The sequence below is a fragment of the Sinocyclocheilus anshuiensis genome, unplaced genomic scaffold, assembly GCF_001515605.1.
Source record: "Sinocyclocheilus anshuiensis isolate Anshui unplaced genomic scaffold, SAMN03320099.WGS_v1.1 scaffold1580, whole genome shotgun sequence".
Classification (NCBI taxonomy): Eukaryota; Metazoa; Chordata; class Actinopteri; order Cypriniformes; family Cyprinidae; genus Sinocyclocheilus; species Sinocyclocheilus anshuiensis.
In genome coordinates, this window is record NW_015557283.1 from 47,295 (window position 1) to 59,965 (window position 12,671).

General features: G+C 35.2%; 2 protein-coding genes and 1 pseudogene across 4 annotated transcripts in view; 1 reads left to right on the top strand and 2 right to left on the bottom strand.

Moving 5' to 3' along the window:
* LOC107679090 (phosphatidylinositol-glycan biosynthesis class X protein-like) overlaps positions 1–1,215 on the bottom strand; it is a 1,781-nt gene extending 566 nt beyond the window's left edge. The window contains exons 1-5 of one of the 3 annotated variants that reach the window (XM_016474547.1): positions 1,077–1,215; positions 917–989; positions 702–834; positions 415–607; positions 231–328 (exon numbers count right to left, since the gene is read on the bottom strand). In XM_016474547.1, coding sequence (XP_016330033.1) covers positions 231–328; positions 415–607; positions 702–834; positions 917–989; positions 1,077–1,140 — 561 coding nt within the window. In that variant the 5' untranslated portion in view covers positions 1,141–1,215. Of the gene's footprint in view, positions 1–227; positions 329–414; positions 608–701; positions 835–916; positions 990–1,076 lie in introns of all 3 variants that reach the window. The other 2 variants (XM_016474546.1, XM_016474548.1) reach the window with 2 other exon arrangements.
* On the top strand, positions 1,139–2,590 carry LOC107679069 (centrosomal protein of 19 kDa-like; annotated as a pseudogene).
* Positions 2,591–5,168: 2,578 nt separating this feature from the next.
* On the bottom strand, positions 5,169–9,327 carry LOC107679074 (inhibitor of growth protein 5-like). The gene is made up of 8 exons (XM_016474491.1): positions 9,263–9,327; positions 8,688–8,759; positions 8,366–8,532; positions 7,070–7,181; positions 6,871–6,973; positions 6,030–6,165; positions 5,891–5,952; positions 5,169–5,821 (listed from the first exon to the last, which is right to left on the bottom strand). The coding sequence occupies exons 1-8, from the start codon at positions 9,297–9,299 to the stop codon at positions 5,782–5,784; spliced, it is 729 nt and encodes a 242-aa protein (XP_016329977.1). The 5' UTR covers positions 9,300–9,327; the 3' UTR covers positions 5,169–5,781.
* Positions 9,328–12,671: the final 3,344 nt, after the last annotated feature.

A 12,671-nucleotide genomic window follows, 5' to 3' on the forward strand; every position in this document is an offset into this window, starting at 1 on the left:
GAACTTTGCTATAATATATATATATATAAAATTATTATTACAATATTACATGTTATATAATTATAAATAAAATTATTATAAATATAAAATTATATAAAAACATTATTTTTATTATTGTATAATTCATAATATATCACTATAGCACATATTGCATTATATTCAAATATTATGCATATTTTTATATTATATTATGAAAACAAGCAACAGTTTGAGTTTCTAGGCAGTACTTCTAGATCCAGGATCTCCGTCCATGAGCAGATGCTGTGGTTGCTGAAGGTACAGGGAGCCTCCACCACGACCCGATGCAAACCTGCCCTCGCTGTCCGGCCTGTGATGAAAAGCACAGAAACACGCTGAACTCAGCAGACGCGTGAGGTGTGATGCATGTCCTTGTGTTCGTCTGCAGTGCCTCACACTGATCTGATCTGAGCAACAGTCTGGCTGGATCCAGGTATACTTTCACCCGCTTGCTGGAGGCTGACGGTCTGTGATATCGGCCGTGAACGGGAACCGCGGCCTCACGCCTTCCTGACAGAAAAACCAGCACCGTGAAACCAGAGGACAAATACTCTGGAGCTTCCACATCAACCTTTGAGTCCAGAAGAACCTACAACACATTACATTAGTCAGTGAAATATCTCAGAATGGACACCTCTCATATGCTGCATTTCAACATGAACTGATATGAAATGAACACTGACCTCCAAACCGGTGTCGCGTCTCAGTGTTTCCAGCTGATATTCATCCATATAAACTCCACTGGGCAGCTGTTGGACTAGTAAAGCTTTGACTTCATGATCTATTTTGCTCCACTGAACACTGTATTGAAGATCTCTATAAACCAAACATCATACGTAACCACTGAAACACAATAAACACACATATGAATGAAAGAAATTAAAAAGCAAGAGGAAACCTGTGAAATCCTGCTTTGGAAATCTTCATAGACATCGACACTGACTTGAACCATTCCGATGGAAAACAATCTGCTGAAGGGGAATACATTAAACGCAGAACGTTTTAGCGGTTATTTGTTATAACTAATGATTAACAAGCATGTTTAGCGTTGCAAATACCTTCTTTTGAATCCCCACGATGGATAAAACATAGAAAAGTCGCTAATAAACAAAACCTAACCATGGTAGACCAGCGCTCGCGCTGTAATCCCGGCGTCACTTCCGGGTTTGATGTCGTCGGCCCGACAGAGGGCGCTGATAAGCGTCACGCGCGAAACTCCTTCATTGCTGATTTCAGCAGAAGAACAAGCGTGGAAATCTCGGCGAAATAACCAGAAAACATCAGCACGCTTTTGTCTTGCGCTCAGCAGCTGTTTATTTACCAGTGCGTGCACGGTGTTAAATGGGAGCCTGTGCCTTTAAGATAACCGACGCGATAAAATGTGCGAGTGATAAATACTCCGGTCTTTGCGCAAAACATCTCACCGTTGCTATGGTTACAGCACTAATATCAGATAGATAATCCTAAAGTCTTTATGCACAATATTTCTCGTTTGATTCTGCAGCTGGAAATGGAAGTGTGAGTGAAAATGTCCATAATATAAATGTATTCCTCCTTCAATCATCCTCATCATATATGAGACCCAAAACACCTGCAAGATGAGGAGAAGAAGAGTCATACCTGTGAGGCACTTCTCTCAGTATTCAGGTGAGTCTGTCTGAGATCGATTATCAAACCTGGTTTTCTAACTTTATGCAGTGCGTAAAGGAGCCGTGAGATTCATTCATACTTCAATGCACATGAAATACCGATTTAAAGGAACAGTTCACTCAGAAATGAAAACCTGCTGAAAATGTCCCCCTCGGGCCATCCGAGACGTCGATGAGTTTGTTTCGTCGTCAGATTTGGAGAAATGTAGCATTGCATCACTTGCTCACCAATGCAGTGAATGGGTGCCGTCAGAATGAGAGTCTGATAAAGCATCACAAGTAGTCCACAGCACTCCAGTCCATCAGTTAACATCTGGAGAAGACAAAAGCTGAGTTTTTAACTAAAATACGAGTCCATAATGCATAATAACGCTTCCTCCAGTGAAAAAGTGCATCTCCTGTTGTCCGGATGAGCCGAGGGTTAATGTTAATTTTCAGCCAGTTTTATTTTTGGCTGAACTGTTGTTGTTATGAATATATATACACACCTTGTTTCCAGACTGCAGTCGGGCAGCAGAGAGACTGAAGCATCACAGCGTCACAGCGTTTATCTGGAGTCGGTCTCTTTGGCTCATCTGAAGGGTCTCAGTCTGGAGGAGAGTCTCGCCGCCGCAGAGGACCTGAATAAACGGAGCGATGAAGAGCTGAAACGCAGGAAGGCCCAGCTGTTCGAGCGCAACCGCAAACACAAAGAGGATCCGGACTTTGTGTATGATCTAGTTTCCAGAGAACAGCGTGCCAGAGACGTGCAGCTGGGATGAAGGGCCGTCCGATGAGGAGTTTTAGAGGATCAGAAACACTGGTGCATCATGGGGCTTCTGTTGAAGTCTGATGATGAACATGTTACGTCTAAGCATTTGCTGCTACATGTTGTTTTAAGGTCACTTCCTCTATGGTACACATTATGTGATTTTTTGTTGTTGTCTTATCCTTTCTTCTTTTAAATAAGATAGCATTGATAATATTGAAAATACTTCAATATTTAATTTAATAAATATGAAAAAATGAAACCCCAAATCTGCAAATATTATTTGGAGTTTTTAAATAGCTATTTTTGGCCATACATCATCATCATCATATAATTTTTTTATAGTAAAAATTACAAGTAATTTAACTGCATCAATTATATATATGGTTAAAATACTAAAATGACTAAAAGTGCAATAAAAATTCATAAAAACTAAGACATATTTAACAAAACAAATTACAAATTAAAACTAAAATTAAAATAAAAACAAAGTAAAAAACAAAAAAAAACATCAAATATTAATAAACACAAAGATTAGATGACATGCATTTAAAAAAACTACTTACTAAAACTTTACAACTAAAATAAAATGAAAAATATAAAAATGTAAATTTAATTCAAGATATTAATAAATACTAAGAGAGTAGACATTTAAAAAAACAAGTAAAAATTACAAAACTTTAAAGCTAAAACAAACAAAAAAAAATCAAAAATATTAACAAATAATAAGATAGTAAATATATAAAAATTGTAATTAAAATGAAGAGGGAAAACATAAAACAAAAAAATTTACATTTAGTCATTTAGCAGATGCTTTTATCCAAAGCAACTTACAGATAATTACAAATTAAATTTAAAATATGAATACTGAGCTAATATAGTAATGATACTAAAATGACACTGCTTTATATCACACAATGCTTAACATGCATTTCAAACGACAGATGAGTTTTAATGGTAAATATTTATTTGTTTTTACGAAAAGCTGTACGGAACATCGAGTCCATATTTTTCAGGGATAGTTAAACATGAAAAAATAAAACGCTACTTGATTGTCACACTTTGTGGATTCTACCCACTACTGATGACACGACACAAAGTACAGGTACATGTGTTCAACAAGGTAGTCTCACGTCAATATGATAGAAGGAATATTTCATGTTTTATATTTGGATCACATATAGAATGATAAAATAACACAAGAGCAGCGTTAACACCGCTTCATCTCGCTTTGGTTGATCCTCTGACAGTTGGTTTGCCTTTCGACGTTTAGAGCCATAAAAACGGCATTGAATCTGAAAGCGTTCTGGCCATATGTGCATCAAAGCTGCTGGAGAAAAGACAGCAGATACTGCCGAAACCATGTGCTTAAAACATTCAGAACTGGAGCAAGACACTTTCTTCGGGATGGAGTTTGAAACGCGGCGGTTTATGCAATCCGCGATAAAAACATAAAAATGGTAACTGCGAATTTTTCCTCTCACAATTCAGACTTTGTTCCTCGCAAAAGGGTTAAAATTTGTGAGATAGAAACTAAAGAATAGCGAGATATAAACAAAAAAGTCTGAGTTGACATATAAACTCGCAATTGTGAGAAAAAAACGAGATATTAACTCAGAATTACGAGACAGAAAGTCGCAATTACATTTTTTATTTTTTATTCCGTGGCAGAAGTAAAAAAAAAAATGTGCGAGATATAAACTAAATAATTTTATCTCGCAATTCGTTTTTTGGGCCACAGAATAAAAAAAAGGTAATTGCGACTTTTTCTCTCACAATTCAGATTTTGTTCCTTGCAATTGTGAGTTTATATCTCGCAATTCTGAGAAAAAAGTAATTAGTAGTCTGAATTGACACATAAACTCGCAATTGTGAGAAAAAAACGAAATTGCGAGATATTAACTCAGAATTCCGAAACAGAAAATCGCAATTACACTTTTTATTTATCCTGTGTCGCACATTTTTTTTGTGCCACAGAATTTAAAAAAAAAGGTAATTGTGGCTTTTTTATAAACTAATTATATAATCTTAGATATAAACTAAAGAATTGTAAGATATAAACTTGCAATTGAAAGAAAAAAAAGTCAGAATTCCAAGATATAAATTAAAGAATATAAACTAGCAATTGCGAAAGAGTCAGAATTGCGAGACAAAAACTCAGAATTATGAGATAAAAAGTCGCAATTATCTTTTTTACTTTTTATACCGTAGCAGAAACAAAAAAAGACAATTATGAGATATAAACTCAGAATGGCAAGGTTTGCTTTGTTTTTGCCACAGAATAAAGTAATTGTGGCTTTTTATAAACTAAATATATATTATAAGATATAAACTAAAGAATTGCTAGATATAAACGTACAATTCTGAGAAGAAAAGTAAGAATTGTGATATATAAAACTCGCAATTGCGACAAAGAATCTCAGAATTGCGAGATATAAAGTCAAAAGGTAAAAAGCCGCAAATACTTTTGTATTTTTTATTCCGTGACGGAAGCAAAAAACGCAATTACGAGATATAAACTAAAGAATTGAGAGATGTAAAGTCAATTATGTTTCTGTTCCGAGAAAAACGCCAATTGTTTTTTTCTGCAACGGAATAAAGTAATTGCGTTTTTTTTTTCACACAATTCAGACTTCGTTTCTCGCCATACTGAGAAAAAAGGCATAATTGCGTCATTTTGAGAACTGCGAGATTTAAACTTGAAACTGTAAAAAAAAAAAAAAAAGTTTAGAAAGAAAAATGTCAGAATTGCGAGAAAAATCCGAATTGTTAGATTACCTTTTTTAGTTTTTAATTCTGAGGCGGAAACAAGCTTCCACAGTAGCTAATCGCCTCGATTCTGCAAAATATTCCGAGTGAGATTTTAGGTTATCGTCTGAAATTATAGAATTAGAAACAATAAAATGTATCACTTGCACTTTAAAGTTAGGTGATCGATAGTTGCAGAAAAAAGTAGTTGCGTTATCCTTTAAGTGCAAGAGCGGCTGCCGAATTCAGCGTCTTAAAAGTTCGCGAAACATTTCATGAGCAAAGCACAATGACATGATAGTTGCTTGAAGCTTCATAAAAAAATTAAAATACATACTAAACAGTAAGTAAAGAGAAAATATATATATATATATCATATATATCCTAGATTGTCTGAAAATGACAATTTGACAACACAGAATGAAACTTAAATGGAAACATTTCAAGTACTTTGAAAAATAAAAACTTTGTTTCCTCGCGACCCTCGTATATTTCATCATGGCCATATTAAGGAGTATATATTATATCCTATTTCACCACCTAGACAAAATACATATATGTGCATACGTATACATATTCATATAGAAATGTAATCTCTCAACGATACAAATGTGCGTCTCATTTTTTCTTCCGATCCTGGGTGCATCGTGGACAGAACCTGGAAGGAGGAAAAGAGACGTTGTTTTTTGATGTTGGAAACAGAGATATGGTGAACAGACCGACGTACCATTTCCCTTTGGGTTTCGTTGTCAGATCAACGCAGGCGAAGTGAAACCACTCAATGGGACACTGTTAAGAAAGGCATTTTGGTTAAATAAATACTATGAGGAACGGCTAATCAACGGTTTACAGCGTTCGTTTCTCACATCTGAGTTGTCGCATCCGATCATTTCTCCGTATGACACTTGGTGGCACAGACAGTACGTGGGCTCATTAGGGTCAACAGGCATGTCTAAGACGTCTGACGGATGAACTGGAAGGATGGATTCAGAGAACTCGGGGCTGCGGAAATAAAGAAAACAACGTAAATGTCACTTCAAACCTGCATTTTTGAGTGAACTATCCTTTAAAGGAACAGTTTACCCAGAAATGAAAAGGCCATCCAAGATTAGGATGAGTTTGTTTCTTCATCAGGTTTGGAGAAATGTAGCATTGCATCAGTGTCTCAGCAATGGATGCTCTGCAGTGAATGGGTGCCGTCGGAATGAAAGTCTTATAAAAACATCACAATAATCCACACCACTCCTAAAATACATTGAGTCCATAATCCATAATAACACTTCCTCCAGTGAAAAAGTGCATCTGCTGTTGTCTCTCACATCAAAATCCAGTCACATGTGTTTAGAGCTGTTTAAACGGTGCTTGATCTGTGCAGATTTCTCTCCTGATTCACACCAGAACACCGTTATTATTGATTATGGACTCAATGTATTTTAGTTAAAAACGTCTTAATGCTGGATTTGTTTCAGCGTTTGTCTTCTCCAGATGTTAACTGATGGACTGGAGTCGTGTTGATTACTTGTGATGCTTTATCAGACTCTCATTCTGACGGCACCCATTCACTGCATTGCTGAGCAAGTGATGCAATGCTACATTTCTCCAAATCTGATGAAGAAACAAACTCATCCACAGCTCGGAGTAAACTTTCAGCAGGTTTTCATTTGTGGGTGAACTGTTCCTTTAAGGTTTAATCATTGCGACTCTCACCTGCTCTTCATTTTCTTTTTCCGCGGCGAGTCGTCGTCTGAAGATTTCCGTCCTCTTCCTTTCGGCCGTCGTTTTTCCTTCAGGCTTCCTCGACCGCCTACCTCTATGAAGGACAGCAGTTGGGTTTTATTCTCCTCGTACATCATGTTGACTATGACACATGTTGTATTTGGCCAAATCAAGCCATGTTCTGTCTTACTCTTGGCCGCTCTGTTGTCTGGACTTTCGTAGCCGCTGACGTCCAACTTTTCCTTCAGCTCATTCTCAAAGCGAGCGAGATCGGCATCCAGCCTTCGGATGTGTTTGTCCACCTGGTGAGAAGAAGCTCGCGTTATTTTTATCAAAATGAATGCAGATTCCCAGTGCAAATGTTATGTTAATGTATGTAAATGTTAATATTTTAATCAAACTATTCAAAAAGAGCAATGATTGACTATTTATTACTATTTATAATTTACATTTTTATTATGATTCAGAGTAAGAAATACTTTTATCTAATGTAATTTTGATTTCTTTATTAACATCAAAACAAATGTTGATTTATTTCATTTTTCTTATTTTTATCTCTTTAAAACAAAGTTAAACTAAAAATCATATGATACATATATGCATATTCTACTCAATTAAATATTTTAGAGCTGATTATATAATACAGAAAGTTATATTTACTACAGGAAAAAAAAAGAAAACCATTTCTACTCAATATTTTAGACCTGTGTATAAAACACAAAATGTATATTTACTATAATAAATCTGATTTTTGACAATAAAACAATTTCTACTCAATTAAATATTTTACAAATTAATATAAAATATACACAATTATACTTACTATATAAAAATTATATGATTTTGGGCAATAAAATGATTTCCATTCATTTTAACATTTTAGAGCCAAGTATAAAATATGGAAAATTATATTTACTATAAAAAAATCTATGATTTTGTCAACGAAACAATTTCTATTCAATTAAATATTTTATAGCAGCGTATAAAATAAAGAAAATTATATTTACTAAAAAAAAAACAATTCTGTGATTGTTGACAATAAAACAATTTCTACGCAATTAAATATTTCAGAGCTGAGTATAACATATATAAAATTATATTTACTACAAATAAAAATGCTATGATGTTTAATAATAAAACAGCTTTTTAGAGCAGAGTATAAAATACAGAAGCTTAGATTTACTATAAATAAAATGTGATATTTGACAATAAAACTATTTCTACGCAATGAAATTTTTCAGAGCCGAGTATAAAATATGGAAAATTATATTTACAATAAAAAACAGATACAAAAAAAATCTACTCAATTAATATGTTAGAGCTGAATATAAAATACAGGAAATTATTTTTACTACAAGTAAGAAGAAGAAAAAGCTTTTTGACAATAAAATAGTTTAGAAACATATTCCACAAATGAAAAATTCCTTGATATTTCCAGGTTTGACTAAAGTCACACACTTCTAAAAGTAGCTAACCGATTACTGACCATTTCGTACGTCTGCATGGCGAGCTGCACTTTGTCGTCGCTGTATTCTTTGCATTTGCTGAATCCGTTCTGGATCTTCTGCAGGTGCTCCACTCTCTGATCCGGAGCCAGATTCAGCACGTTTTTAATGTATTCTTCTGCGAGCTTATCGATTTCACATTTCTTTTCTGCAAGGAGAGGGAATAAAAGAGTCAAATATTCATCAGTGAGCTGTAAACGCAGATCCACCCATGCTGTGTTCTTGGTCACTCCTAAGGAATATGTTCTAATGATGCCCAGAAATGCTCCCTAGGTAGACAGCACACTATGATTTGAGACGCACCCTCCGCTCTGTTGTCGAGTTCCCTCATGAGTGTGAAGTTTCTCTGGAGCTCACAGGGCAGGTTTTCAATGCCTAGGGTCATAAAAAAAACACATTCATGGTTTAATACACTGTTTACTTGCATGAGGAAAGTTCTGGATTGAGTCTGCTACCATCCTCTATTTATCTTAGAGCAGAAAACACACAGACACCTGTCTGTTTTTATCAAACACATGTATTAATTTCATACACACACATGAAATCTCACTAAAGACATCAAAACAACACGAGTTTGTTGACTTAGCATGTTGTTGTTGTTAGCATGCTGGCTAACTACTTTCTGTCCTGTATTTACAACTTGCTGTGGCTTTACAGTAGCTGTATATATAATGACCTAAACAACAAAACGAAAGAATAAATGAGATCTACGCAGTTTCATGCGGTCGAAATGAAGCTAATCAACCTGTTGGCTAGTAAGCTGCAGCGCTAATGCTAATCTGATATTAGCCACCAAAACATCCTCAAACTGGAGCACTCAAAACGCCTTCATCCCGCTTAAAATGACTTTAAATCCAGCGTAAATGAAGTATACTCACTATCGAGATAATGTTCGAGATAAATAGCTGTCGCCATGGTGACGATCTTCACTCGTTCGCAGTTTGTTTTTGGCGGAGAAAAACATTGGCATGTCATGAATAATTAATTAGGAAGCGCTCTGCTAGTGGCTGATAGGTGGCGTTTTTGAATGCCGTGTTTTGATTGGCTGCCAGTGGGGCTTGGCTCATTAGCGTTCTTTCGATGTCCATCGCCGCAGATCGATAGATATAGCAATAAAATAAATCATTCATATAAATAATATTAATAATAATATTTTACATTTTAAACTATAAAGTAAGTATATATATTTTTTTGAATATATAATGAATATAGACGCAATCATATAATAATATTCAATATATTCAATTAAGGTAATACAATTGTAATATTAGTTATATGAATGCATTATCATAACATTTATTAAATGTAATATGGACCTTTTTAATTATCAACTACACAAATACATCTTATTTATACATTTTATTCTATAATATCAATAATCAAATTTGGAATTTAGTAACTGTATGTAATGTTTATTCTATGAATTTAATGAGATCAAATATAAAATGTATTTATATAACACATAGATAAAATTACCCTATTCAATATATACATTTATTGGTCCATAAAACATTAATATTATTTAAAAATAATATTTAATACAATATAGTCATTTTATAGTATAATATTAATATTCATATACAAAAATACACATAATTGGTGAGACTCCGTGCGGTCACGTGACTTGTGTTTGTGTGCCACTAAATCTAAGATTCATTAACATATTGGGTTAGACTAATAAGCAGTAAACATCAATATTAAACGATTGTTGGGAATATCATTAAAAATCCAAAGATTTTTGTTGGAATATAAATAATACAGCAGAACAATTTGGAGTTAAAGCATTTGTGTTTAGCCCTGCAGTAGCTTTAAGTGCTCCCTATTTCAGACATCAATGCAGAATTACTAAAAGAGAAAATATCAAAGTTTCGCTAAATATGGCCACATATATTTGTCTTCATTATATTACGGATATCTTAAAATATTTACAGATGGGTCAAAAAACAAAAATGGTCATTGTGGCATAGGAATTGATATTCCAGAATTTAACAAAAAATCGGGTTATAGATTAAATAACCATCTTTCTGTTTTTACATTTGAGATGTCTGGGATAATTACAGCTTTTAAATTAAATTACCAGTTAAATCAGTCATATGTACAGACTCAATGGCAGCCTTACAAAGTCTAGAAAGCAGTATTTCAGTTCGAGACGATTTAATCATTGAAACTACTATTAAATATTAGAAATCTAGGAATAGAAGTTCAGTTTTGTTGGGTTGCAGCACATATTGGTATCAAAGGTAATGAAAAAGCTGATGGAGCATTGGAAAAAGAGCGAGTAGAAATGAATATTTCAATGGGAAAAGGAGAGATTAAAGCCAAGATTGAATATGAAATAATGCAAATATGGCAATAAAGAATGGGAGTCTGAGTCTAAAGCTAAACATCATCATATAAAGGAGGAAAAAGGATAAATATGGCAAACATGGCGAGAAGAAGTAGTATACTGAAGGCTGAGATTAGGTCATACTGGATTGAATGATACGTTGCAGACAATAGGGAAGAGTAATGGATTATGTACAAGATGTCAAACCAAGGAAGATGTAGAACGTCTTGTTTAGATGCAATAAATACCATGAATACAGGCAGAAATGGATAGAAGAAAATAAAATTGAAGATATTCTTGGAGAACAAGGGATGGAAAGAAATAGACTCAAAAATAGACCCCCCCCCCAAGTAAAGTATCTGCCAAATCCCTTTACACACTCCTGTACAGTAGGTGGCGATATGCAATAATTACAAGTTGCAAAAGCCAAGAAAAAAAAGAAGAAGAAGAAGAAGAATATGGAGAATTGTTTTAAGTATTTAAAAAAGAGAGTGTGAAGTTTGGAATTTGGTATTTATTTACGTAAAAAACAAATTTTTTTTTAATTTAATTTAATTTAATTTTTTTTTATCTATAATAGTTGAATAATTCATACTCCAGACCAGTAGGTGGCAGACATGCACCTTTAACGTTGGTTTGCCAATCCGCCAAAAAACTCGAGAGAACAAGAAGAAGAGTTTGTGTGCCACAGATCGAGGAGATCGAGGCACTTTCCTCCATCTTCGCCGATGAGTGGTGCGTGATTGATGAAGCTGCCAGAGTTTTCTGCGTCAGAGTCTCAGATGACGCGCAGCGGCCCAAATGGACGGTCTGTTTACAGGTGTGCGACTCATGAATATGCTAATGTATTCATGAATGCTTAAAAGAGTAGTTCACTTCCAGAATAAACATTTCCTGGTCATTTACTCACCTCCATGTCATCGGAGATGTTCATGTCTTTCTGTCTTCAGTCGCAAAGAAATTAAGGTTTTTGAGGAAAACATTCCAGGATATTTCTCCATATAGTGGACTTCAATGGGGATCACTGGGTTGAAGGACCAAATTGCATTTTTAATGCAGCTTCAAAGAGCTCTACAGGATCCCAGCCGAGGAATAAGAGTCTTATCTAGAGAAACCACCCTGATAGCACACGTACATCACGGAGATGTCTATTTGACGTCTGCATTTACATCTGCTACAGTGTTTGCTCATCTGCAATACGTCTATAGGACGTTTCCTATCAGATGTCAAATAGACGTTTAGAAGATGTCTTTAAGATGTTTATGATTTAGAATGAATTTTGTTTGTACACAGCAGATGCTTTCCAGATGAAGAGATCTTTAACAGACATCTTGCAGATGTACCTGTGCTAACTGGGGATCGGCCATTTTCTAAAAACAAAAACAAAATTATACACTTTTTAACCACAAATGCACATCTTGCACTAGCTCCGCGATGTGTGTCCGTAAATTCACGCATTACATAATCGTACGTATGTTGGAAAGGTCGCGCGCGGTTAGCTCTTCGTCTGTGTGCTCCGGTTCAGAAAGGTCAGGTCGGGCGAAAAACTCAGTATGGATGAAGCATTATGAGGCAGTATGAATGAAATCCGGACATACTACATCCGCCATGTTATTACGGTCACGTGACCTACCAGCGTCAGTTGCGTCGCTTCACTGCCGTTCATAAATACTCTGCTATGGCCTCATGGGATAGTAAAGTGTCCATCGAATGCGCACTTCAGAAACCGTGCAGAAGAATAGGTCATTCGGGTACTTTTTGCCTACCGTTTTTTGAATACTATGAATTCAGACATACTACTCGCCTCCCATACTGTTTTTCGCCTGCTATATAGTAGGGAGGTATGCGATTTTGGACGCAGCGTGGGTCAGTTTTTCCCGCCTACGTGACGCGTGACCTTTCCAACGTGATTCCGTCATGCGTAAAGTCAAGCTAGTGCAAGACCAGCATCTGTGGTTAAA

Excerpts from the sequence above, each read along its gene's own strand:
- LOC107679074 (XM_016474491.1), bottom strand. The coding sequence starts at position 9,299 with ATGGCGACAGCTATTTATCTCGAACATTATCTCGATA. Across the intron at positions 7,182-8,365 it reads CCATGCAGACGTACGAAATG|GTGGACAAACACATCCGAAG; the intron begins GTCAGTAATCGG and ends TCTTCTCACCAG. Across the intron at positions 6,974-7,069 it reads AGACAACAGAGCGGCCAAGA|AGGTAGGCGGTCGAGGAAGC; the intron begins GTAAGACAGAAC and ends TGTCCTTCATAG.